At 39.1% G+C, this 26739-nt stretch overlaps 1 protein-coding gene across 9 annotated transcripts in view; it reads left to right on the top strand.

Annotated features, from left to right (window-relative positions):
• Positions 1–26739, top strand: part of NRXN1 (neurexin 1) — a 1134059-nt gene that overhangs the window by 550576 nt on the left and 556744 nt on the right. For all 9 annotated transcript variants that reach the window (XM_077749163.1, XM_077749167.1, XM_077749165.1 and 6 more), the window contains 2 exons: positions 8702–9083; positions 10285–10475. In XM_077749163.1, coding sequence (XP_077605289.1) covers positions 8702–9083; positions 10285–10475 — 573 coding nt within the window. The remainder of the gene's footprint in view (positions 1–8701; positions 9084–10284; positions 10476–26739) is intronic.

Raw genomic sequence — 26739 nt, 5'->3', positions numbered from 1 at the left:
GATGAGGAAACTGAGGTTCAAAGGGGTTAAGTGACTTACGTTTCTTTGAGATGCCATTGTTAACAGAACTTAGAAGAGGACCTGGGTTTGTTTTTATTGCTCTTGTTGATGATTTGTTTTTTGACTCATGGTCAAAAAACTTTATGACACATACTTTCCTATACACATCATGTCACAAGGATATGCACACGTCTAAAACTCACAGAAGAACAGATAGTCAAGTGCAGTAGATGAAGTAATGAATGGTTGATATAAGCAATTCATGATCTTGGAGTTCAGGAGAGAAGTTGAGGAACTTGGTTTCAAAGATAGCTTAAAGCAATAGCTGATATTTGAACTAGGCTTTAAGGAGAGAGTAACGCAGATGATAAAAGTATTTTGGGGGAATATTACATACTGGGGGAAATGGCTCCGATGGTGCTACATGGACAGGAGCCAGTTCAGGAGACCGTTTTGTTTTGTTTCACGTATCCATATGGTAGTTGACAGGGCTAAAATGGCCTTTTGGGGCAATAGGTCAGTGTGCTCAAGGTGTTCGTTCTTCATGAACCTTCAGGCAACTGGAAATCTTGAGAGTAATCTGAGAGAATATGTTTTGAGGAAAATGAATCCTGTGGCATATAGTACATGCTTTAGGATGGAAAGTCATAAGTCCTGAACTACAGTGGATGAAGAAGGGACGGAAACAAAAGTATGGTGTAACATATTTTGTTAAATTTTATGTAGAAATAATTTCAAATTTACAAAAAGATTCAAAAATAAAAACTACAAAGAACACTGATATATCTTTACTCCTGTGAACGTTGTATCCCATTTGTCTCGACACTTTCACTCTATTTTTTTTTTTGTAACCAGTTGAGGAAAAATTAAATACAAAATGCCTCTAAACCCCCAACTATTAAAGTGTGCATTTTCTAAAAATAATGATATCCCCTTACATAACAAAGAGTTACCAACTTCAGTAAATGTTGCTCAGATGCAGTATATTTTATTGGTTCTTTCACCCATATTACCATTTAGTCAGTTGACCCGGTGTTGTCTTTTATAGCATTTCCCTTCCAGCACAGTGTGCAGCCTGGGCTCAGACACCGCATATAGCTTTCAAGTCTCTTTAGCCGGCTTTTGTCTGAAACATTTCCAGCAACTGTGTGTGTGTGTGTGTGTGTGTGTGTGTGTGTGTGTCTTTTCATGGCATTGACATTTTTGAAATACATAACCCTCCCACCTTTTATCACTATAAAGTCACTTATTTTGTGTTTGATGTTTTCTCACAGTTCAGTTCAGGTTTTGCATTTTTGGGTTGAGTTCAGCATTGGTGATTTTGTGGCCTTCTTCCAGTCTCCCGTCTAAAGCCATGTGACGTCCATGTCCTTGACCAGTGATTTAATTAAACCACTTGGTCAACACATGGTCCAGTTTCTCCACTACATGAAGAGTGGGTTTTATCCCTTGCCACTAATAAGCTATCGGTTGGGAAACATTAAGACCATGAAAATGTCCTGTATCTCCTCAAAATCTCATCCCATGTTTAGTATCCATTGATCCAGTCTCTATTGCAGTAGTTACAAAGTGATTTTCCAACTCCAGCACCTCCTATCCTTTCTTCTTTCCTTCCTTCCTTTATTTCTTCCTTATTGGTATGGACACCCGAGTTTCTCCTTTTCTCAAATAGTTTATAATTACTGTAATTACTTTACTTAATTATTTTGGCCCAGTTTGGGCTAGTGTGAGTCCCGTGAGGTTGATCTTTGTCATACTGTGTTGTTTGCTTCTAGGTGTAGGAACAAGTAAGTGACCTATTCCATGGGGGACTCCTGAGAGAACTGACTCTGTCGAGGAATCACTTCTAAGCTACTGTCGCATTCCACACTTCTGCTCCGGGCACGGACCCACTCTTCATGGCAGAGTTACTTATATTCCCTTGCCTGGTTCATGTTGGGATTCTGTCACCTAAGACTTATTAGGAATTCATAGGCCATGGGTGAGGTTTGGCTTATGACCTGAAAGAAAAGGAATCCCTTTTAGAATTTCCAACTTTGGAAGACAAATATATCCTAAGACATTTGTTTAACAGGATTTTGTTCAGCATGGATTATTAAAATTATAATATGGGTCTTGATCCATCAACTCAGGTATGCAGGAAATAGAACATTTCTTAATGGTCTTTATATCAATTTAAATCAGCACAATTTAAGTCAGAAAGGCCTTAGGCCTTTCTTCTGGATTTATAGGATATTTAATCAGCTTCTTTGTTGCAGCCACTCCCTACTCTCACACAGAGGCTCCTTTTGTCTTCCTTCTGCACTTGTCCTCAACCAAAACACATTTTTTGTCCTTGTCCTTTGAATTGCAAGAACCCCGTTGCTCCTGTCCTAAGGGGGTAAATGGGTTTTGCTAACTCCTACCAGGAGCTGTGGGCTTAGTCCAGTCTCCCTATGTTTACTTCACCACTTCTCTCTAAACCTTTGACCCTGAGCTAGGAGCAGGATGCTGGAACCTGTTGTACTTCTTCTTTTTTTTTTTTTTAATTTTTTAATTTCATTTTTTTAAATAGTTTATTGTCAAGTTGGTTTCCATATAACACCCAGTGCTCATCCCCACAAGTGCCCTCCTCCCTGCCCATCACCCTCCTTCCCCCCTCCCCCACCCACCTCAGCCCTCAGTTTGTTCTCAGCATTGAAGAGTCTCTCATGGTTTGCCTCCCTCCCTCTCTCCAACCATTANTGACGTATCAGATAAAGGGCTAGTATCCAAAATCTATAAGGAACTCACCGAACCTGTTGTACTTCTAAATCCTACCAATATTCTCCTCTCCCCAGTCAGTGGTAATCCCATCGTCTCTGTCAGCCCTCAAATGCACTCTGTTCTCTCCTTTGTTTCCCTCCTTCCTTCCTTCTTCCCTTCCTTCTCTCTCTCCCCTTTCCTTCCTTCCTTCCTTCCTTCCTTCCTTCTCTCCTTTTCTATCTCTCTATCTCTGTTTCTCTCACTCTCTTTCTCTTTCTCCCACCCCTTTCTGGAGAACTCTTGCACATAGACTTTCTCAAAAGACTGAAGAAGATGTTGTTTCCCAGCAGCTCCCACTTCTGCCAAGAAAAACTCTTTGAGGCAAAATACTTGGCTAGCATTTTAGAACTGAAGGAAGGACACCCTGTAAACTAGTATTTCAGTAAATTAACGTGCCATTTACTCTTTCTTAAAATTGGCCAAAGTCAGACCAATGTTATCCTCTGCTCTGTAGGAGTTGAATTTTTTTCATTAGTCAAATCCAACATGCTCTTTCCAGAGTTTAAAGATAAATGGGAATATAAACCAAGTACGTATTGATGATTAACACAAATTATTCACCCCCCACCCAGTACTCCACCTTACCTTTTTCTTTTCCTCAGCTCTCAGCATCTTGCTGCCCAGAGCTAAAGGCAGTTTTATTTGCACATTAATTTACCTTGACTCAGGGAATTTTCATCAAGGTGAGTTATATTTGGGGGATTATGTTTTATGAAAGATCTCATGAAAGCCAACAATTCATAAGAATAAAAAAGCCTTGACTTCTATAGCATGGGAAGTTTCCAAAATGGGAAATAGAAACTTGCCACTGAGGCTTATGTTTAGAAATGGGATTTCTTCAAACACTCTAGGGGCCAACCATGAATCAGGAAACCAACCATGAATCAGGGAAACAATATTTTGTTTTGTTTTGGGGTTTTTTTTAATTAAATTTTACAGCAAATCAGGAATCACTAAAGAGGGAAAAAAGGGTAAAGAAAAGCACTAGGCACTCTTCATGCATTTCTTCTTACATTTGACCTCATCTTTAAATTAGAGTTATATGTACTGTTAAGTATGTGTTGAACACACAACAGTACACACTCAGGCAGTCTTGGGAGTGCCTGCCCTTTACCTAAGGGTGATGAGGGCAGCAGTTGCCAGCAAAGAAGCTTAGAGAGGAAAAGATTCCCTAGGACTTGGAGGTGAAATTCTAGAAGCTATATGGGAGCCCTAAGTAGGGCTCAACTTGGGTTTCAACTCCTCACTTAGTCTGTCTCAAGACTCTGGAACTATGTATTTCATATGTGTGTGTATCTAAGTGTGTCTTTCATTCAACAGTATTTACCGTATGTACAGCTACTCGAGTTAGCAAGCTGGACATCATCATTCTATAATGCAGCTAACCTGAGTTCGCTCCCTGGTGACGTACAGAAAGAGTCCACACCAGGTGCAGTCATCACACAAAGGAAACTTTATCTGCAGCAAATATGGAGATCAAAGGGAGTAACTTCCAAAACTGAGAGTCCCTAAACAGGATGAGAGGTGTTCCTTTTATTTAGGGTTAGGATAAATATTCAGAAAGAAGAGCTTTGGCATGGCAGGTAAAGGCTTGCTCAGGCGTACTTAGAAAGCATGCCTATATATGCATCATCAGTTATGGTATTGAAGCTTGTGCTTTGATTGGATGGAGACTGTAACATTATAACGAAGCAGAGGTAACTGTTGGACAAGGGGAAGGGAATGTGGGCTTGCTCCAAGATCAGGAAAATCTGGTTGAAGTCTTTTATCTCTGCTAAGGATAGCACTGGGAGTTTTTGCCACTGATTTTTTGTCTCAGATATGTTTAGGCTACTTCCAGGTCTGGTAGAGACTGTTAATTTTTGCATTCCATTTGTTCACTTGAAATCCTTAGCTACCAAGGTTTTTACATTTCTTTGTAATTCTGGCATCTCCTAGGAAGTTCTGCCAGAAGTATGTTTGGGAAAGTAGAGCTGGTATGGCATAGACCAAGAAAAACAGCTGGGGGCTAACATGACTTCTGCTGTGTCATGAAAGCTGTCTCTTTTTTTTCTTTTTCTGGGGATCCCCTAACTCTTTCTGCTTACAGTTTCCTTCCTCTCCATCATCTATGCATTATTGGTAAATCCTGCAAATTATATCTCCAAAGTTATCTCATTTCATACATCTTTTTTTTTTCCAATTTCTGCTATAACCACCCTACCTCAGGTGGTCTCCAGTTTACTATTCCTACATCAGAGAGGTTGAACACATGTACAGACACTCCCTGCCTATAACCATCCAATGCCGACAAATATAAGCAGGGGCATCATGTGTGATATCTGGCCCATGACTCACCTTCTCAGGTGAGCCACTCATCTCAGGTACTCCTGATTCTTCAGCCACACTTTCACACTCTTTTTCACCTGAACACCTTTGGTCAACTGCTTCCCTTTCTGGAATCCAACTCCCCATTCTGTGTTTCTCTGCTTCTTACCAGGGCTTGTTTCTCTCTCTCTCTCTCTCCCTCTCTCTCTCTCTCTCTCTCTCTCTCTAATTTTTGTAATGTTTATTTATTTTTGAGAGAGCCAGAATGTGAGTGGGGAAGGGAGAGAGAGGGAGACAGAGAATCCAAAGCAGGCTCCAGACTCCGAGCTGTCAGCACAGAGCCTGATGTGGGGGCTCAAACCAATGAACCACAAGATCATTACCTGAGCCAAAGTCAGACATTTAACCAACTGAGCCACCCAGGCACCCCAAAGCTTTCAAATTTAACTCAAATATCAACGCAGGTCCCCATTCCATACTTATTAACACAACATCGTGTATATCAAATTCATAGAAGTTCCTGTTGTTGTTTTGTCATATCTTTCATTATTTCCTTACCTCTTTTTGTCTGCCTTTCCCCAATAAACCATGAGTTTGGTAAAATAATACTGCTTCTTCATTGCCTAGAACAGCACCTGATATACAGTGCATACTCTCTAACTCTAAGTGAATTAATAAGTTGATGTGGGGCTGGGGGTTATGTTCTGTAACAGAAATTTAACCCAACTCTGAGCAAGATTAAACATTAGCTAATATTGTTATCTGTTTGTATATAAAGATTGGATTTGCATCGTAAAATATCTGTGCAAACACACTGTCCAGGACGTTGTCTCTCACTGGAGACTATTGCCAATCTGGTGTATCCATTGATCAGAGACATTTTTCTCATTCCAGACTTTGTTTTCACTCAATCTCTGGAAAAGACCCTACATTTTTAAATCCTTAGAACCTTAAAAAATCTTTCTCCTTCAATGTCCTTTATTTTTTTTTTATAATCATTATATACGTATAATAGTAGAAGTAGCTACATTACTGCCAGAGGATTAAACTCTGGAATAAATTCTGAGGAAAAAAAAAAAAAAAGAATGTTTAGAAAGCAGCAGTTAATGTCTTCTTAGTCCATGGATAATGGCTTTTAGGTGCTAATTCTCCCCCGCCGGCAAGCATATCTGCCATTACTGTCAGTGCGATTTATATATGCTTATTAAAGAAAGAATAGACTCTTGAACATGGGCCATAATGATTTTTCTTGTAACCGGGCCATGGTTGCTCCCAAACTGTTTTACTACTTTTTTATTATTTATGCTCTGCATACATATTCTATCCCTTTGAGAAAACAAAACAGATATTACTTGTTATTTTTATCACTGAATTTCGCAGTCCTGTGAGGCAAAATGTGCTTCCCTATTTCAGAGCTATCAAGAATTTGACTGTTTGGGATAATATTTAATTGTAAGGATTTGATTTTTTTGGGGGGAGGCAGATTGTTTCCTTACTATCTATTGGTTCATTAATGGAGCTTTGAGGAAAAACATGACAGTTTCAGGGGTGGGGTGGGTTCATTGAGCTTGGACTCCTATTTAATATAATGAAAAGATTTAAAAATCAGCATAAGGAAATACAGAAGCCCAAGTGATTTTTTTACCTTTTTATATTCTCCCTTCTATATACCTTATTAATTCAATGTTTCTGATATGATACTTGAAAATTATTTAAGGCTCATTTTATTTGTTACCAATTAAGTAGTTCTCCACAGAACAGTGTTGAGGTTGTTGGAAAAAAAAAAAAAAACTGGAGAGAGAAGTGATGTCATACAAGAAATCAGAAATGCTAGAGATTTAATAGTATTTTTGCATCCAGAAGACAATAGTAGGCATAGTGGGGAGGAGGAAGGAGAAGAGACAATGATTTACAGTGGTATATTTTATATTTTAAAAAAAAAGGTTGTAGAGATAAAATCAGAAAAAAAAAAAATGGCCAAAAAGAGAGCATGTCAAGAGATGGCAAGAATGCTGTTACTAGGATCAAGAACTAGTAAACAGGTATGGAAATTAAGCAGAATCAAGTACAGCTCAGGGGAGGGTTTTTTACACCAATGAGTTTATAAGCATCAAAGTCAATTAGGTATGTAGACAGCTTTTCTTGCACAAGAAAAAAATATGCCTTTTATATTTCACTTACTGGCATTTCTGCAAAATGCCATCTAGTATTTTACTGCCTTGACTAAAGAAATGAAAATCTGTCAAATTGGTTGAAGGAGGGCCACATAGTTGGTTGTTCAATCTTCATTACACCTGGGAAGAGGGTTCAGTGCATTTTCTCAGGGGCTGATCCTGGGATTAGCTCTAATTAATATTTTCATTAATATCATGGATGACAGGATAGGGTGAGCTCAATAAATTTTCCAATTATGCCAAATTGAGTAGTGAAGCTAACACCTGGAAGAACTTGATTGCAATTTGAATGACCTTTTTGAGTTTCAGAAGAAAGCAAATGACAATTTAATTAGACAAGAGCAACATTCTGGGAGCAAATCACTAGCAATGCTAAGAGTACTTTATGTTGTGCACTGGAAAACAGGTTCACACCTTTGTTTATTTATTTTACCCTCAGTGGTATGTAGGTAGGTACAGTTATCAATCTAGAGGTAAAGATGGGATTGGGTTGCATTTTCATGGGGCTGACAGAGGAATTTGGTGGAATGGAGAAGCATGGAGACTGAATTGAAAAGTCAATGAATAAATAAATCTACAACCAAATCTGATACTAGGATGATTAAAAAAGATTGTACTTTGTGGTAATTTGGGCTGATTTCACTCATATTCTCAAAATTAGGAATGCCCTAATTTGGCATAGCGTGCCCAGTTTAGGTACCTAAAACATAAGTGCAAGGAAGATGTCATGGGTCCAGAAGAGATCAAAAGAATCTCTAGAACGGTCAGGAGGCTAGCTCTAGAAAAGACGGTAGGAATTGTTCAGCACAGAAAACGGGAGGTGAAAAGCACATATTTAACTTTGAACACATTTTCATGGTTCATTGTTGAAAGAATAGTCAGCAGCCCTTTATTTTTTCTATTGGGTGTAGGAAAATATACAATCACTTTTGTTTTTTCTTGAAGATCATTTCATTAAGAAAAACATATAACCATGAAGCTGGGATGAATCACTGTTGGATGAAATGATTTAGTACAGCCATTGTCATTAATTCTTCCCTCTCCTTTTCTTCCTTCTTTCCTTCCTTCCTTTCTCCTTTCTTCTTTCTTCCCTTTTTCCTTCCTCCCTTTCTTTCTTTATTCCTTCCCTTCTTTTTTTTTCCTTTCTCTCTCCCTCCCTCTTTCTGTTTCTTTCTCTATTTCTTGCTTTCTTTATTTCTTTCTTCTACTTTAAAAAAATTCTGTAATTTTGCCTAATGAAGGTGATTTTTGTTAAAGCTACAATTTTTAATCTAAGCATCACCCTTTAATATCATTGCTATGTTTTTACTATATGTAACTGAATGTCAAAAGGTATTTGGATCCTTGTATTTTCAAGTGTGCTATTGCCATGGAAGTCAAAGGTGGGAATTTCTTTCATATGCAAAAAGATAATAATACATTGTTTTTCCTTTCAGGTCAAATGGCAGGCGATCACACGAGGCTGGAGTTTCATAACATAGAGACTGGCATCATCACGGAACGTCGGTATCTGTCTTCTGTCCCCTCCAACTTCATTGGACACCTGCAAAGCCTGACATTTAACGGAATGGCATACATTGACTTGTGTAAAAATGGTGACATAGATTACTGTGAGCTCAATGCCAGATTTGGCTTCAGGAACATCATAGCAGACCCTGTCACCTTCAAGACCAAATCAAGTTATGTTGCCTTAGCTACATTGCAAGCCTACACTTCTATGCATCTTTTTTTCCAGTTCAAGACAACATCCCTAGATGGACTAATACTATATAATAGTGGGGATGGAAATGACTTTATTGTGGTTGAATTAGTTAAAGGGTGAGTATATGCCAGTTTAATGATAAATAAATACAAATTTGCAAAATGGACCTTGATATCCAAAAATAAACATTGAACAGATGTGTTGGCTTCTAAGATAGTGGGCAAGACTGTGGGAGAATGGCTTAAATACATTTGTTCAAACCACTTCTTGGGTATCTTATAAAGCTAATAGGAAATCGGTAGAGTCTTCTATACCTACATTTTCATACACAAGGTACAAATATTGTCAAGTTCTAATTATGATAAGCATTCCATGAATCTTATACTTCAAGTGTGGGTTTCCTTCTATGCACACTGTAATTCTACAAAAGCATTTCTACAAATGTATAGAAATTTGTGCTAATTAAATATCTAATATAAGTCATTAGATAATTTCAATTCCACGAAATGCCATTTAACACCAACTTAATTCTTTATCAGAATTCCTTGAAGAATTTAGAAGGAAAGATTTTTGTGAAATTCCCTTGAAGTGGTGAGGAAAATTTATGTGTTTTAATTGAGTATTCATTCATTCAATCAGTGGACATTATAGCATATCTACAGTGGGTAGAGAATATACCCAGCACTAATTATATATATTCCTTGCCACTTCTGTGCACATCTAAGATTCCACCAAATTGGAGCCACACATGCAAATGGGCAACCCTAGGGAATATAGGTAAACATATAAACATCCAGAAAATCATTATGAAGAGTGGCCTCAGATGATCATGTGCTAAGGTTCAGAACAATCTTTCAGGAAATCAAGAAAATGTAAGAGGCAGGGGGTCAATATCTGAGGTGAGTTTTGAAGTATGAGTATACATTTCCAATATAAGAAACAGGCATTCAAAACAAAGGGAAAGCAGGTGCAAAAAACTGGCAAAAGATGGGGTATAGGTGGAAATAGACAATGAGGAGTGAAAGGTATTAACCTTCCAGTGCCATAAAATGTGATGTAGACCATGATTTTGAAAATAATTTTCACTATTTACTGTCATCAGACAATGAATAATCCTCCTTGCTAAAACAGTAGTGTTTCTTACCTTCTTGTTAGCTGAGATGATATACAGCTCACTCTCAGACTTCTAGCAAGAACAGAACATCATGAAAACAATATCCATTTATAATATCCAGGTTGACTCCATCAGAAACTCAAAACATGAAAAAAAAATTTAAAAAGTGATGACATTTCCTCACCTTTGCTTTTTTTCCCCAGGTACTTACATTATGTGTTTGATTTGGGAAATGGTGCTAACCTTATCAAAGGGAGCTCAAATAAACCTCTCAATGACAATCAGTGGCACAATGTGATGATATCACGGGACACCAGCAATCTCCACACTGTCAAGATTGACACGAAAATCACAACACAAATCACTGCAGGAGCCAGGAACTTGGACCTTAAAAGTAAGTACACACAGCATCAGAGTAACAGGCACAGACCCACTTGAGCTCCACTCACAACAGATCCTTTGTTCTGGAGTGTGTATATCTATTGTTTGCAAAGACTGACCAGAGTTTCTTTTCTAACACATAATTAATAATATAACATACAAGCTTCTGTTCTTTAATATGGCAGAAACTATGTAATTTTAATAGTTCAAAAAATGCAAACTCTAAGAATTCATGCATGACTAAAATTTAAAGGGAAAACATGTTCTTAGTCTCAATATTATAAAGACAAGTGGGTTGTTTGCAAGTTTCTTTAGTCCCTCCAGTTTTTAATCGATTTGGGGTCAAGGTAACTAGATACCTAAGGAGTTTCTTCTAGAGCTTATTAATTTTCTTTCATTGGTGAGGTTTCCTAGATACACACCCTCTGACCAATAGGGGTTTGAGCCTGGTTTGTACCCTTGTGTCTCCAGTAGTGAATTTGCCCCTTCCTACCCATACACAGAGTCATAGACACACACACACACACACACACACACACACACACACACACAGGCACACACTAATCGGAATCCTTCTTTTACCAGCTGCTAAGAAAGTTTAACAGACTTTGTCCTTCTCTAGCGATCCTCAATTTCTCAAGTGAGCAAGACAAATGTTTAGAAAACATGTCAGTAACAGAAAAAAATAACAGAAGTTTCTATCTGAGTGGGCCTTTGTGATTTACTAAGAACATATCCATATATTCCATCTCACTAATACTGCAACAAGCATTGGAAGAGGTATTATTATCATTTTATTATGAATGTAGGAAACCTGAGCTTTGAATGGCTTGCCCAGAGATGAAACAATTGCCACAGTGGAGTAAATATAACCCCCCCACTTCTGACACTTGCCGCTTCCATTGCCCGCCTACCCTGATGCATCCCAAAGCCCTGCAGGGATCATTGTGGTCACATTGTTGCTTGACAAGAGCTGTTCATGTATATTGATGGGATCTTTTCCTTTGATTCAAAAGGTAAATACGCAGGGAAGTTAGAGAACTGGAAAGAGGAAATCCAACAGAACCCTTTCTAGAGAAAAACAACCTTTCAAAATAGGGCAGAAGAAGGAGAAGTATTTCACGTCCTATAATTGCAGAATATATTTACAATCCCAGGAATATATTTATCCAATGCATAAAATGTGTGATAATGGCTGTCTTCCTTCTTTCAGAGTGGGCCTCTTGTTAACTTCAAAGCGATCCTGTTTGTGTCCACACATCTAATAGCTTAGCTCAGAAAGGAAAATGAGATTCAAAGGAAATGCTGTTTAACAGGCTAAAGCTCTTTTTCTTTCTCTGACTAAAGTGAATGGAGTACATTTTCCATATTTTCCTATTTTATGAGCACCCCTGTTTTACACAGTGGGTTCAGATGATAATTGTCAAGGGAAAGGAAGAGACTGTGACATTCAATGTGCTGGCCACGCCAGCCGCCAAAGCTAAAGCAAAATGGCGTCCTTTTTGTGGCGAGTTAGACATCAGTAAGCATAAATGGATGTTACTAGAAACTGTGTGGAATGCTAAATGGCTGGAAAATACAGGTGAAGGGTGGGTGGCCTATTTTGGTTGATGATTTTTATTTCACGTATATTTTGCCCTTACAGAATTGTAATAAAATTATCATATTTATTCTATACTGTGCTTAAAGTCACTGCCGTAATCTTAAGTTCTTCTCAGAGTGAGGTCAACCAGCTTTACCACATTAGAGCCATGTGACAGGGTTCATGAAATGCAAGTTTCTGGATCCTGCCTCAGACAGACTGAAGCAGTAATCATTTAAGAGTAATGTGCAAATGGTAAGTGTCTTCATTCTTGAAGAGCGCTCACTATTCTTGATACCATTTATTTCAGAACCCTCAAAAATGCAGTGTCAATGTTGAAGGAAAATTTAACTCGCTTTCGAATTTAGTACAAGTCCTGTTTTTGTTTTAAATTTGGGATTTTACTTTTGTTTTGTCAGGCTTGGGTCAAAGAGACATTGCTTCAGGGTTCTTGGAAGTATTTTTATTTCTCATGTTACCATACCACAAAGAGACACTAGAGGGCAGCATCAGGCCGCAAAACCTACCTTCTGGGACTGAGGTTGGGGGAAAACCTCAACAGGCTCCTCTTGCGCCTGGAAGCACAATTCCTTTGTTTTCGGCCATCTAATAATAATATTTTTGGCATTGATAATAATGCATGCTTTTATGCACAATTCTGTTTGATTTATATAGACAGAAATTTAACGTAGAAATTTGCAAGCTAGGGACTATTTATCCCATTCCCCACCTTGACTCCGATGGAGATGGTCAGCAACGGGCAGGAGTCTAATGAATGGTGTTCTCCGAGGAGAGAAATTCCATGCAGGTGACCTTGTCCAAATTATCTTTCTCGTGACACTGCCGAGTTCTCAGGGGGTTCTGTGTCTCTCGCTGCTGATAGAGTTTTGCTTTCATCTTTATTTCCCAGCTGTTTGTGTTCTATTCCCTCCGGCTATTATGTACAAGCTGTAACATGCAATGAAAAGAGCAGCATAAATTTGCTCCCTGCAATGATTTCCTAGCACAGCTGCACATTCATTGTGGGACTTCTGAGTCCTGCCCCCTTTAGAGAGATAAAGGGTCTGTGTAATTCCTCTTTATGTTCCTTCTCTTGTTCCTGTATTTGGCAAATTTGTATGTTTGGGTATGTATGTATACGGGAAGGAGCTAATATTTATTGACTTTTTACTAAACACTATATAGATTTCAAAGAGGTTATTTTATTTCATCCTTACAGTTAACCCATGGATTTGAATTAAGCTCAGTCTTGCTCATTCATTAATCTAGTTCAAGAACAAAGATAGGGAGGAAGGACTGCCCTTGGCCCCCATCTTCTATGGGTACCCTTCTCTAATGCATTAAATTTATTCTTTAGCAAACTGAGAATAATTGTCTTGATGAGGGGAAAGAAAAGATTTCTAGGTTCAGAGAATACAGTGCCCTCAGGTGGCCACTTCGCAAACTACTTATAAGTGAGTAATTCACAGAGGCCCCATCTAGGTCAGCCCTGGCAGAGTCAGCCCTTGGTTCTTCCACTCACACTCAGACCCCTAGCCCCCTAGAGCTTTGAGCAAGCTCTCCCTCTCTCTTCTAGTCTTGTCTCTTCCCTCCTTTGGACCATTCTTTGCTTTTTAACCTTCCTGATATTCTTCTTTAAATCTTACTTTGAAAGCAGCCACCTGCTATTGTTTATTCTGCTACTAAGCCACTAAAAGTTTCTATAATCACAAACAGCCCGACCAGAGCTTTCCTTTCAAATGTAGTCAGTCTCTAAGCAAAGACTGGAGATGAATAGTATTCTTGTTCTTTCATCTTGATCACACACCAGTCTTTCTCAATCAGCTACCTACCCTCTGCAGTACTGAGTATAACACATGCCCCCCACACACACCTTTTAATGTTGCCATTTGACAAATCATCACTTCCATTCTTTAGTGATCTAGATTTTATCCCCAAGTTCTGATCATGTTTAAACATGCCCGAGTTTTGTGTTTTCAGCCTATAGGACATCTGATTGCTGGCTTGCCTTGCCCTGAGAATGTACTCAAAAAGCAACTTTCAGAGAAAAGTCCAACTTTGAGCTTTGCCTTAAAGTAGGAGATCGCATTGAAAGTGGAGGCACGCTCCTGTTGTCTTGTTAGTTAAGCTGTCTTTATTAGAAGTTTTTTTTTTTTTAATTTAAAAGGAGCAAAGATTTATTCACATTACTTTAGTTAATGGGAGATTATTTTAAGGATCTATTAGGAAAAGAGACAAGAAATCCTTTCAGCTGCTGAACAATGAGGCTGCACAGGGAATAAGAACTTTGTTCTGATAGTCATACTGGCATCTCTGGAGCAACCCTCCTGGATGTTCCCTTGGACATGAATATCCACTACTCCCCAATTTCATGCTCCCCTGCCGATCCTTTATCGGATGTGTCTACTCCCACTTAGATAATTTCTCTCTCTGCTCCCTGACTTCTCCTAATCTTGACTTCTGCCTCATGGCTTCAACCTATTGCTTTTGTTCCTGTGTGCATTACTACCTTGTCTCCTCCTCTTTCTTCATCTCATTTTCAAATTCCAAAAGACGTGATCTAATATAGTGAGTGGACCTTTCTAGAACACAAGTTCATTGGCTTTTGCCCTGCTGTTTTGGTCAGGCTTTCTTCTTCTGGCCAAGTAGCTATAAACACAGAGCTAGATTTGCCTTTGCTTAAAACCTGAACTTCAGAGATGGTCCCTGGGAAGGAAGTCATGGACAGGAAGCGTCTCTGAGTTCTTAGGAGGGAGCTAGGTGATCTGATTATTCAGAAGGGCCTGAGCGTCATGCCAGAGGTGAGGGGGAGGGAAGTGAGGGGATTTAACCAGGAGAGTGTAGTTCATGGTGCATTTTACAGTCATTCCTTTGGCTTGGGTACAGAAGATGGGCTCCACCTGAGGGAAAGAGACCACTTCAGAGGCAATCACCACATTACAGAACAGAGACAATCAGACTCCGAGTACGTAAATGTAAGACTTGACTTTTCCATTACTCCATTTCTCACAGGAGAATGGAAAAGACCACTGGAGATATGAAGTTATTTTCTCCTGACCCCTCCCCTGAATTACCAGGCTTGGTGGAAATCAGTCTCAATCTGATCTTTTTCCTGCAAGGCCTTTGTCCGTGTTCCAATCCTACCTCTACTTCCAGTGGGACGTCGCCCCCACCACACCCCCATGCCCAACTCTCTTGGACCTGCTGTCTGACCTTGAGTGCGGAAGCCCCTCTGTCTGCTTCCCTAGAACCCTTGGGCCGGCCTCCATAACTGCATAGAATTGAAGTTCTGTATTCCCTGTCAACAAGTCTGCTGTATCTCTTTTGTATTCTACAACCCAGTGTACTTGTTTTGGAATCTCTTCTGTATTGGGCATCGATTTTCTGTTTAGGGTTTTCTCCTCCCTCTACACCTATTATCTGAAGTTTATCTTCCCACCATTAGGATCATAGGAACTTAGACCACAAAGTAATCTTGGAGACAATCTGGTCTGACTCATTTCTTTTACAGATGAGAGAAGTGTGCTCAGGGGACAAGTGCCAGCACCGCCATACAGATAATTAGTGTTTCTAGATCTGGTCTTCAATTCCCAGTTTAACACTTTTTACGACAGGCCAGGGAAGACAAGTTTTATTGTTCACAGCAACTCAGTTGACTGTGAGTGAAAGCCTGGAGCAACATGCGGAAAAGAAATCTGAGGACCTTTTGGACTTATTGGAGAAGACACTTTATGTGGCCATAGGCTCAAGATAAAGACTGGTAGTGTGTGGATCACCTATTGTTTTTTTATTTCTGGTGCAACTTTAAAGACGCTAACGCTTCCAATTTTCAGTTGCTTTGAGGCAGTGCTTGATATAGGTGCTTGAAGCCCTGATGCTGATTTCTGCTCACTCTTGACACTGGCTGAGCTCTGAGAGCTAGAGGCCTTGGCTTGTGTGCTTGGAATAACTGTGAGGAGGTCACGTTCCAGGAGACATAGCCTTCCCCAGTCCTCCCACAGCAAAGTGTGGGCTCCTAGAAATCCAAATGCTCAAATGCCTTTTGGACAAGATGCCAGTTTACCATGTCCCAAGAGGACAGCAATTAGACAAGCTCTACAGCTGGTAACATTTATGTGATAGAGAAGAAAGTGCCTATAGGTGGGGAGGTGCATTCTTAAGGATCAGGTACTGCTCACAAGAACTCAGCCTCGTTGTAGCTAGGCCTTCAATACTTGTCCCTCTTCAGAGAATGCCAGGTATGAAGCTGAGATGTCTTCTTAAAGTTGAACATGCTTGGCAACATCTTTTTCACTGAAGAAGTACTTGAGTCTTCAGAGTTTTCATGGGCCAACCTCTTTTATTTTTCTTTTCTTCTCTCTCTCTCTCTCTCTCTTTTTTCCCTGAAGGAAGACTTCAACAAAGGTCTTGGAGGTAAAATAAAAAAATAAAATAACATAAACCCATTCAGACTAACTTCAGTGAAAAAAGAGAAAGTGAGGCAAAGTATATCATTCAAGGAACCCAAGGACAAGAAAGAGGAAGTTTAAGGGTATACTTCATGAGAGCCATATTTGAGAAACCTGTCAGCACCAAGCCAGCATCTTCACTCTCTTGGTCTCCACAGGGGCTGTGAGCTGTCGTCTCTTGGCTTTCCAACAAGCCGTCATTATTCTCCCTCTCTGTGCACTGGCTTTCCGTGTTTTCATAGACATTGGAAAAAGGTCTCCCCAGACCTGGCTTTTCACCTTTGACCAGTTCAGACACTCATGAGAGACTCACTTGAGTTTAGGAGCCATAGTGCCAAACTCTTACAGAGTAAGGTTGATTGAAATATACGTACTTCATATGACCAGGATCGGGGATGGTAGGAGGCAGGGTCAACTGTAGGTGTAGGTCACCCTGTAGCTCTTAAAAGGGATCTGTAATCTGCTAGCAAAAATCTTGGTAGTGTGTCTGCCTTGCTCTGGTGCAGGGGTTAGAGATGGGACTACAGCCATCAAGATGGTAGGTAACAGGGAGTTGCATGGTGCCAAAATGTTCAGATGACTAAATTTATCAATGCTTGGGTACACAAAATTATTCTGTGGGTGGAGACTGTGTTGATCTGGGGTCAGAAGCAGCACATGGGATACAAAAGCCAGAAGCAGAAGTCAGAAGCTCACTGGATTTGGGGGAAATACAAGGGAATGAGAATGCTAGATCTTTATCCTCTGTGGAATTGGAAAGATTTAAACCAGGCTCCTCTAGATCTATAAAGGGCAAAGCGTCCATGGCTGACTTGTGGGTAAAATTACATTTGTTCATTATAGATCTCAAAAGTAAATATCACTGTTATTTTCAGTGGTTCTTCCATTTAGTTAGGGTTTAGTAATAATGCAGATCTAGCCATCTTTTACTGTGACTCAGAGGAAAACTAGTTTCTCCCCTTGATCCTGAGCAATTCCTCCTGAGCCATGGTTCAAAATTGGAGTAGACTGGAAATTTAGGTGGGCTTAGTACAGAGCTATCCCTGCTACTGTAAAGATGCTTCCGAACCAATTCTGCTATCTTTACTCTTGTAGGAAAGTCCATTTTTTAATGGCACTGTGCTGCTGTTCACCCAGTATATTCACACACAGGACGGTACTTCCAGTATTACTTTGGAACTGCATTAGGTTAATCAGCCTTTCTTGTTAATGCCACAGTAATGTGGTTTTCAGGTTCTGCTCTTAAAAGGGCCTTTTCTTGACCTTTACAACTAATTATTGTGGTTTTTCTTGAGGATAAGCAAGAAGCATTATAGCTTTGTAATTAAGGACCCAGGCCATGGGGTCAGATAGACTTAGGTAAAATAGCATCCCTACTATTTATTTTATGCATGTCCTTAGGCAAGGTGCATCACTGTTCTCTCAATCATCATGTAGCCTTTGCTAAGCATTAGTTAAGCGATCTATCTTCATAGATTACGTCTTTATTTTTTATGACAAACTGGTGGGGTCGCTGTTCTTGGCTCTGCGTTACAGATAATGAAACTGAGGTAAGGTTTATGAAGGGTAAACATCTCACCTAAATAGTAATTATAGTGATATTAAACAGCTATAGTAATTATTTTAACCTGTTTCTGAGGGCTTATCATATGCCATGCTCTATTAGAAATACTCCACTCGTGAGATCTCAGTTCTCGCCACAGTGCCCAATATCAGCCAAAATATTCTTAGAAGCTCAAGGGTTTACAAGGAGGATACTCGTAAGGCCCACCTGGGTGTGAGAGACATTGGCAGTATTTAGGCCACGTTTTCCAGCTTTCTTAGAGGTTGCTTATTAACATTCTTAGGCAGTCTGCATGAGCTCCCCTCCCTCCCCTGCCCCCTCCATCATGCACACTGCTTAGATTTCCTGCCACTGGCTCCCCTTGGAAGCTTCAGGACTATAAAATGACTTCTCTGAGCACTTTAAGATCATGTACTAACGTACTGTATCTATAACACAGCAGACCTTTGGCATTTATAAATTTGACATGCATGGCTCCATCTATTTTTGAGAAACTTGATGGTCAGGGGCACAATTATTTGTACTTTTGCTGGGACACAAGTTTGAATCATGGACAACAACGGAATGATAAGCAAAACTGAGTGTTTTTGTGAAAGACACTGTCTATGGGCCTGGCATCTATCTTTGTTCTCTGTTCAGCAATGTATCATAATAAACCACCTTCATTAGTGTCATTATCATCATAATTAGTAACTTAATAAATAATGTCATTTATTGAGTACCTATGTGTCAGACACTGTGTTAAGGGCTTAAATGTGAAATCATTAAATTAAATAAGCATGATGTTCAAATACAACTGCTACAATATTATCTTTTACCTCAAGCCGTCACTTCAAAATGCATTATATTGTGTATATACTGGCTTAGAGGAAATGTTTAGGCTCACTGTTAGGACAACTCTATAATCATTTTACACTATAAAACATAATTGTAACTGAAAATTTTTTAAAGTGGCTGATCTAAGTTATTAATCAAAACTGAAAATCGGGGCTGCCACCTGCGTTGGCCAGTGACAGGCAGGATGCAGGGCCATGTTCGGCTCTGTCTCTTCACACTGTTGTCTTCCACAGCTTGTCCACCAGAGACATCAGCTGACATCTGAACTGTCCTGGCGCACACCTCTTATTCACTCCTTTAGCACTGATTGTCTGGGTCCATCCAGGGCCCCTCTTCCAGAACCTTACTCCCTTACTGGCTGGCCTTACCCCCTGAGGAGTGGTCATGCCTTCTGTTCATTCCACACAAGCTCTTACTCCTGGGGTCCATTCTGTCTCCAGGCAGTCCTGCCTGGCTTGCTCTCATTGCACATGGGGCCCACAACCACCCATGAGGAGCTTCCATGCTTCCTTTACCCCCTCAGCCCTGGATGTACATCCCATTCCCACTGCTCTCATTTCTATGCCACAGGCTGCTTAGAGCTTCCTTAATATTGCAGGCACCAGTCCTGTATCCCCTCAACTCTGGGAAACACAAAGCAGATTCTCCAGGAGAACTGAGAGCCTTCTCTCTAGCTTGGGGCTAGAATATAGTCCCGCTTTGGGGAGCAGTCTGCTTACTACACAGCGCAATCCCAGACATCTTTCTTTCCAAATTCTGACTGCTATTTCTCCTTCCCCTCCTTCTTCTTCATTATTATTATTATTTTGTCCTTGGTATAACAGAGGAGTTTAAGGACTGAGAATCAGTGTTTTATCATTTCCTTTGTAAATTTTGCATCTGTCTCTCTGTCTCAGGCTCACGTTATCATATCTATTGTGTTGGCACTTCAGCTATGACTTCAATTTTCATACTCCTTTTCATAAGTGTGGCCTCTCACAATTAGATGAGTAAGATATTAGTGTTTCTGTATTACAGATGAGAAAATGGAGATCAGAGAAGCTAACTGAGTGGCCTAGAAATAGAATTTGAACTCAAGTCTATAGAAGGATTTAAATACTACTATGTGTATTTGCCAGCACATTAAAAGGAACTTTTTTCTGAATGTCTGGAGTGAAAGATAGTACTTTTTAAATTTTTTAAAAATGTTTACTTATTTTTTTTTTTAGAGTGAGAGAAAGAGAGAGCAGGGGAAGGGCAGAGAGAGAAGGAGACAGAGATTCCAAAGCAGGCTTCTGGCTCTGAGCTGTCAGCACAGAGCCCGACATGGGGCTTGAACCAATGAACTATGAGATCATGATCTGAGCCAAAGTTTGATGCTTAACTGACTGAACCACTTGGGCACCCCGATAACTACTTTTGTTTTTTAATCTTCAGGTGAATTGTTAGGTAATTTAGGAAAAAAAATGCCCTCCTCCATATAAATCTTGTAACTTATACATTAGTACATTGTGTAGTGCTGAAAATGTCACTTGTGGTAATTACAGAAGAACTGGACATTTCTACTTTCATTGTCCACCTCTTCATCCCATCCGTATGCCTTGCATAGCACCTGTACATTGGTCTTGTCCCCTTAGCCTTTGAAGTCTTTCTCAAGCACTATAGCCAGCAATTTTAAGTTGTATGTTCTCAATATGTATTCTATAGAACATTTTAGTTTATAGCTACTTAAAACAGACCCAAGCAAATAAAGTACTTGGTTGACTGGACATTGGCCTATCAATCAGTCTTTAGTTTGTATCTGTAGCCTATTTGTAGTCCATTCTATTACTTTTTTAAGTTTATTTATTTATAGAGGGAGAGAGAGAGAGAGAGAGAGCACAAGCAGGAAAAAGGCAGAGAGAGAGAGAGACTGAATCCCAACCAGGCTCCTCACTTTCAGCTCAGAGCCTGATATGGGGCTCCATTCCATGAACAGTGAGATCATGACCTGAACCAAAATTAAGAGTTGGACTTTTAACTGACCGAGCTACCCAGGTACCGCAACAGTCCATTCTATTATTACAGCCATTCACTGTCTTAGGCTTTAAGGAAGGCTGCCCACACCTCCTTGTTCCCCTTTTTGACCAGTTCTGTTTAGGTATTTGCATTTCTCCTTAAGAAGAATGTAAATATTGGAATAACAAAGTATTTGAAGACATGACCTAGGGAATTCTAGTATTCTAGTGGGATTTGATGGCTTGATTGAGAATATTCCATCTTCAGACACAGAAAGAACTCCTCCTTTGGAAAAAAAACATAGAAATGTTCCAGTACTTAATGAAAAAATCAGAGTTTTATCTGACTCTATGAATCTCATGTATTAAAGAAGACTTTTGGCAATGTCCATAAAGTTTTTTTGTGTAGGTTGCATTATTTTGTCCTTCTAAGCTATCCAAAAAGCCACTAGTGGCTTTACTCTCTTTATTCTGTATCTCTTACTTGAGAACAAGTGCTATTTTTTTTTGACCTGCATTAAACAGGCCGTTATAATAGGAAAGAGCTGTTCTTCTGTGCTTACCCTGTATAGCACTAGATCTTCCCCATCCAAAATAAATGTTCTTTTATTTTGAAATAAGAAAAGAAAATTTCTTTGAGTTGAGGAATGCTATTTTGAAAAAAAAAAAAAAAAAAGGAAGCCAAATTGTTATATAGAACTACTCAAAATCTTAGGAAAGATAACAGATTTACATACGTCCTCTTACTGGTCCCTTAGTTATAAGTCTCTTGGTTTCAGGAACAGTCATTTCTAAACTCCTCCACCGATTCTATTCCTGTCACTAAGAAGGTTTTCAACAACAGCAACAACAACAACAACAACAAAATAAGAGGCAGTGTGGTGTAATGGGAGAAGAAGTAGCCGGAGAGCTGAAGGGTTTGATGCTAGGGTAATTCTCCTTGTACTGGTTGTATTGCTGTGGGTTATTAACTTCTCTTTTCAGAAGGGTTCTTTGCTTACCTGCAGGTGGGGTTAATAATAACTTCCTGCCTATTATGAAGAACTGGTAGGAGGATCAAGTGGAATAGGGGATGGCAAAGCACCCAAACTCTGGCTCTACCTATGTTTAAAGTGTAACAGTATTTTTGAGGTGGAAAGCCTCTGCAAGCCGTGTACAGTCCTAGAGAACAACACACAGTGGGTGAAAAACTAATCATGAAATGGTAACAGGATTGTCTGACGCTGACGGATGTCTAAGGTATCTACACTGGTTGTCAGTCAGATGAGGAAGAGGAAAAAGAATGATACTATCTGAACTCTGTTTTCACCTATAGGCAAATTTACGAAGCCATGAGACAAAATTAGCTTGGCATGAATTTATAAGCCTGAACTCGTACCCCATCTGCCATGGTGTCACTAGCATAGAGTGGGTTTAAAAGAAGATGGATGACTACACACACCTCCGTAGCAATTTCATTTTATTATTTCCCATTTAACATGCCCACCAGCTTTCCCTCACAGTCTGTTGGCCAAACACACAAACAGAATCTGTCTTCATGTTGTAATTTTTATAATCATACTTTAGTTTTTTTTTTTTTTTTATGTTTTGGACAAGTTCCATTTGAAAACATCAGATAGAAGCAGGAACTTCAGAATGTTGAAAGTGTTATCTGTCCTATTTATGAACAATATGAACACTCAAGGCTCACTACAGGAAGATATTAGGGTCTGAATGTAAATTTTATCAGAGGTTGGAGGACTCCAATCTGTTCTTATAAAAGTATTAGGTTTGGCCATCGATGAATGCAGGTGTCCTACTCATTTCTTCATAGGAGGCAATTGAAAAATAGCTTCCATATCTAAAAATCAAATTGGGGAGTCATAAGAATTCTACCCACTCATCAGAATTTTGATACCTAATATTTATGTCTGTGGAAGCAAATTGATTTTGTCTTCATGAGATTACTCAGTTAGTATGCAGTTGAGTGTCCCAATGTCCTAGAAATCTGTGTTCATTTGCATGGACTCCAGCTAACATTTATTACCATTACTTTTCTCCACTGGTCAAGATACTATAAAGCTTCTTGTATTTTATAATAATGGAGCTATCCAAATTGGCCACTTGCCACTTGGAGTGTACAGTGTATAAAACAGTGCAGATTAAGTGAAAATTATCATAGTTTCAGGGTACCTGTGCTTGCAGTTAGACCCTGCATTTTCTGGCATTATGGTCTTGAACCACAGTGTCTTCATTTGTGACATGTCTCCAAGATAACTGTTATTCCTTTTGTAGATCACCAAAAATCAAATGAAATTATATATACACAAGTGCTCAGTAAAGTTTAGGGTGCTACACTAGCATCAATCCCCATTGTTATATTATAAAATCAATTCTGTCATGTCTGGTTGTGACCATGGCAATGCTTGACACTAATTACCAAGGACTCAAAGCTGTAAGGAGGCTCTCTCTCACTTGGACAAGGCTCTGCACATTTAAGTTCAGTTGTCTCTGTGATTTTTGTGAAACTGAAAATCTTTTTAGCAAAAGCAGTATACTGTTGGGTGTGGGAGGCTGCTGTAGGATGAGTAATACCTGTGGCTGGCAAGTAGCTAAGAGATTGTAGCAACAAACCAGAAACACTAATCCTGGAGTTCTTGAGTGGTGACTTCCAAACAGTAGATGCATGTCTTTCTATGCTGACAACAGGGTGACAGAGTAGAAGAGTCTGGAGAAATAGTGTCAAGTGTTTACAGCATGAACTGCTCCTATGGAGGCTCTATGTTTTTACATATGGAGGTCACAGATTTTTACAGAGCTATACAGAGAATGACAGAATGGCCAGAGAAAGAATAAGGCAGAGGGCCAGAGTGGGCTAGAATTTGATGCCCCACAAAGCTTTTTGTACTTACTTGAGCTGCAAAAGGCTCACGAGGGGATTCTCATCACCACACATGGATATCCTAAACTGTTTCTGTACTTCTATCTTTTTCTGCCTTTCTCTACAAATAAATTCAATATATGTCACTTAAAACTGGTCATGGATTACTCTATTAGAATGGAGAAAAAAATGCCACTGCATTGACTTCTCCTACTTGAGTTGGATGGCTTCACTTCTGTGCTCAAGAAAGGAATGAGTAGAAGAAAAATTCCCCAAAATTAACTTTATCATTTCTCAAGTAGAAGGAACAAAGGACAAATATGACTGTTATACTCATAAAACCTTCACTGTTTCTTTATTGTTCAAGTTATTATTTAGTGAATGCAAACCAACCAATCCATCCATTCATCCAATGAGTCAGCAAATAATTTTTGAGTGACTACTAAGTAAATAGGAGAATGTAAATAAAGCTCATTATCATTTTTCAAGGAATTTATAAAATAAAGGTAAGATATTCACACAAAGAACTGGGATATAGATAAATATGGTAATTGTCAGAAAAGAGGTTCAAAATGCCATGAACACTTGAATACTACTAAGCCTCTGGCTTTATTTAGAAGATGGAGGGAGGTATTGAAGAAATCAGAACACAGTAGGAAGACTGACCTAGTGTTGATGAGGAGGAAGGATAGAGGCAGGTACATCAGGTAACAGGCTTTTGCATGAAAGGTATACACAGGGAAAGATAGTCAAGAACTGGAAAAGGAAATTATACTGGAGAGACAAATGTCAGAAGTATTGGCAAAGCTGAGTCATCAGTTCTTGGCAATAATTTAAGGTGTGAGATACAGAATGGAGTTAAAAGATGATTTTGAAATTTCAATTTGGGTATCAGAGAGATGAGAAATGTGATTGCTATAATACAGAAAAGTCTAGAAGCAGTTTCCCAGGGCAGGGGAAAGATGATGGATTGGTTTTAGGCTGAACTTAAGATGCCAGGATAAGCCTAAAGATAAGAGTTTACAGGTATTTATACAGATGTAAAACCAGGTGGTTTTAGCACTCAGCCTTATATATTCCAAGGAAGACTAAGGTGTAGAGAAGTTAATGGATAGCTAATAAATCAAACTGGCAACCAATGAGCATCTCTTCAACAAAGAGATTCTAAAATTAACCTGATATTTTTAAAAGACCTATGAAAGACACAGATTTTGTATGTCAGAGCAAAACATCTACTTGAATTGCCAACTTTGACTTCAATATTGAACGCTGAGTGTGCTCTGATCTTAGATGCGGTCTTGGATGGTGTTTATTGTTCAATCCCATGTGTGGTTTGTTTTAAAAGTTTCCATTTGTCTACTCTTAAGTTTAAGTGTGTTGGAGAAATATTAATGGCTCCTGTGCTTTTGCTTTCAGTAATTTAACATAATTTATTTAAGCAGTCCTAAAGTCATAATTTAAGGAAATTGTGACTTCAGCTTTCTCCCCAGGAAAAAAAAAAAAAGCAAACTAAATAAATGAATGTTTGCTCCCCAGGGATTGAAGATGATTTTTCTTCTATCTAACAGGGCACACCTAATATATACAAAGAGGTCTGGGTTTAATTTGTCTGAATTAAGGTATATGGTCAAGATCTGACCTGCAGAGGTTCATTTGTGGATGTACAACAAAAGATTAAAGTTGAAGACAATGATACAAATTTAGGGGCAGAGTTCAGTTGTTCCCTGGGGTAAGAGAAAGTACTTTTCCTTCAGAACAACTCTCAGAAATTAGCTCCATCTCATGGCACTTTTTCTGCCAGCCTGTCATAAGAATTCAGAACAAAGTTAGACTTGTGCTCCAATTTGCTGTCCAAGGTCCTGTCCTGCCAGAGCAAAGCTTTCAGAATTGTATCTTCTCCATTCCAGCCAGTAGGAAAGAAAGGCAGCTTGTGTTCAGCTTTTTTTTTTTTCTCCCAAATGCCACTTATAAGAAACTGTGAGACCCTTCTTAAGTTTCCCTGGAGTTTTAGCCATCCCATTCTATAAAGCACTTGTTCTTTTTAATCTATGTTCTTTTTAACTAAAATGAAACTAAGATGCTTAAGAAGTATCAAAAAAAAATACATATGAATAAACAGGAAAGCTGAGTCAAAGAACTAATTATACCTTGACACTCGCATTCTGCTTCTGTAAGGCAGAGCTTGGAGTCCTTGCTCTAATTGCCATATGCTCTGTGTTTTAAAAGAAGATAAAAAGTCTTACAGCACTTCATTTACCTGCTTTTGGTTGATGGCTCCCAAGCTGCGCCTTCCAGGCTTAACTCCTCCCTAAGACTCCAGTTCCTATCATCGGATCCCTATGGATCACTCCTATGCAGATTCCACCTGTTTAGTGTTAAATGCAATTCCCTCTCTTTTGTCCAAATTATCACTGCTTCAAATTCAGTTCTGTTCTAGCCTGCACGACTTAACATTTTTGGATTTCTCCTTGGCTTTTTTTTTTTTTTTTTTGTAAACCAGTAGTCATAAATTCTCAATTTGTGTTACTCAATAAACTTGGACTTGACTTACCCAACATTATTTATCATGGTCCTTTAGAAACTACTGCCTTCCAAACAACTCTGGCCTTGTATGCTTTCTTGAATGCTGTATTTCATTTGTCTTCATGGTTTATCTGTGCTGTTCCCCATGCCTAGCACAACATTTATGTTATTACAGAGTAATGTATCCTATCCTTTCTTCTGGCCCAAACTCTTCCATGATGCTCCACCTTATGCTCAAAGTCCATAAAAGCCTTTTATTTTTCTGATTTTATAAGGCACATTTAGCCTGATTCTTTTGACCTGGCCCTTGGGCTTTATAGAATTCTTGTATTTCTTAATCTGTTTATATCAAATTAGATGTTTATCAAGTAATTGTTCAAGTGATTGTAACCAGGTTCAGTGTTCCTGGGTTTGTAACTGAATTTGTCAAAGGAGCCTCTGGAACTTCTTAGAGTATAGTGCAAGGCACACTTCAACTACAAAAATG

Source organism: Crocuta crocuta, unplaced genomic scaffold (genome assembly GCF_008692635.1).
Source record: "Crocuta crocuta isolate KB4526 unplaced genomic scaffold, BGI_CrCroc_1.0 scaffold118, whole genome shotgun sequence".
Taxonomy (NCBI): Eukaryota; Metazoa; Chordata; class Mammalia; order Carnivora; family Hyaenidae; genus Crocuta; species Crocuta crocuta.
Note: the sequence above shows the minus strand (reverse complement) of the source record. Positions and strands in the feature narration are given on the sequence as shown.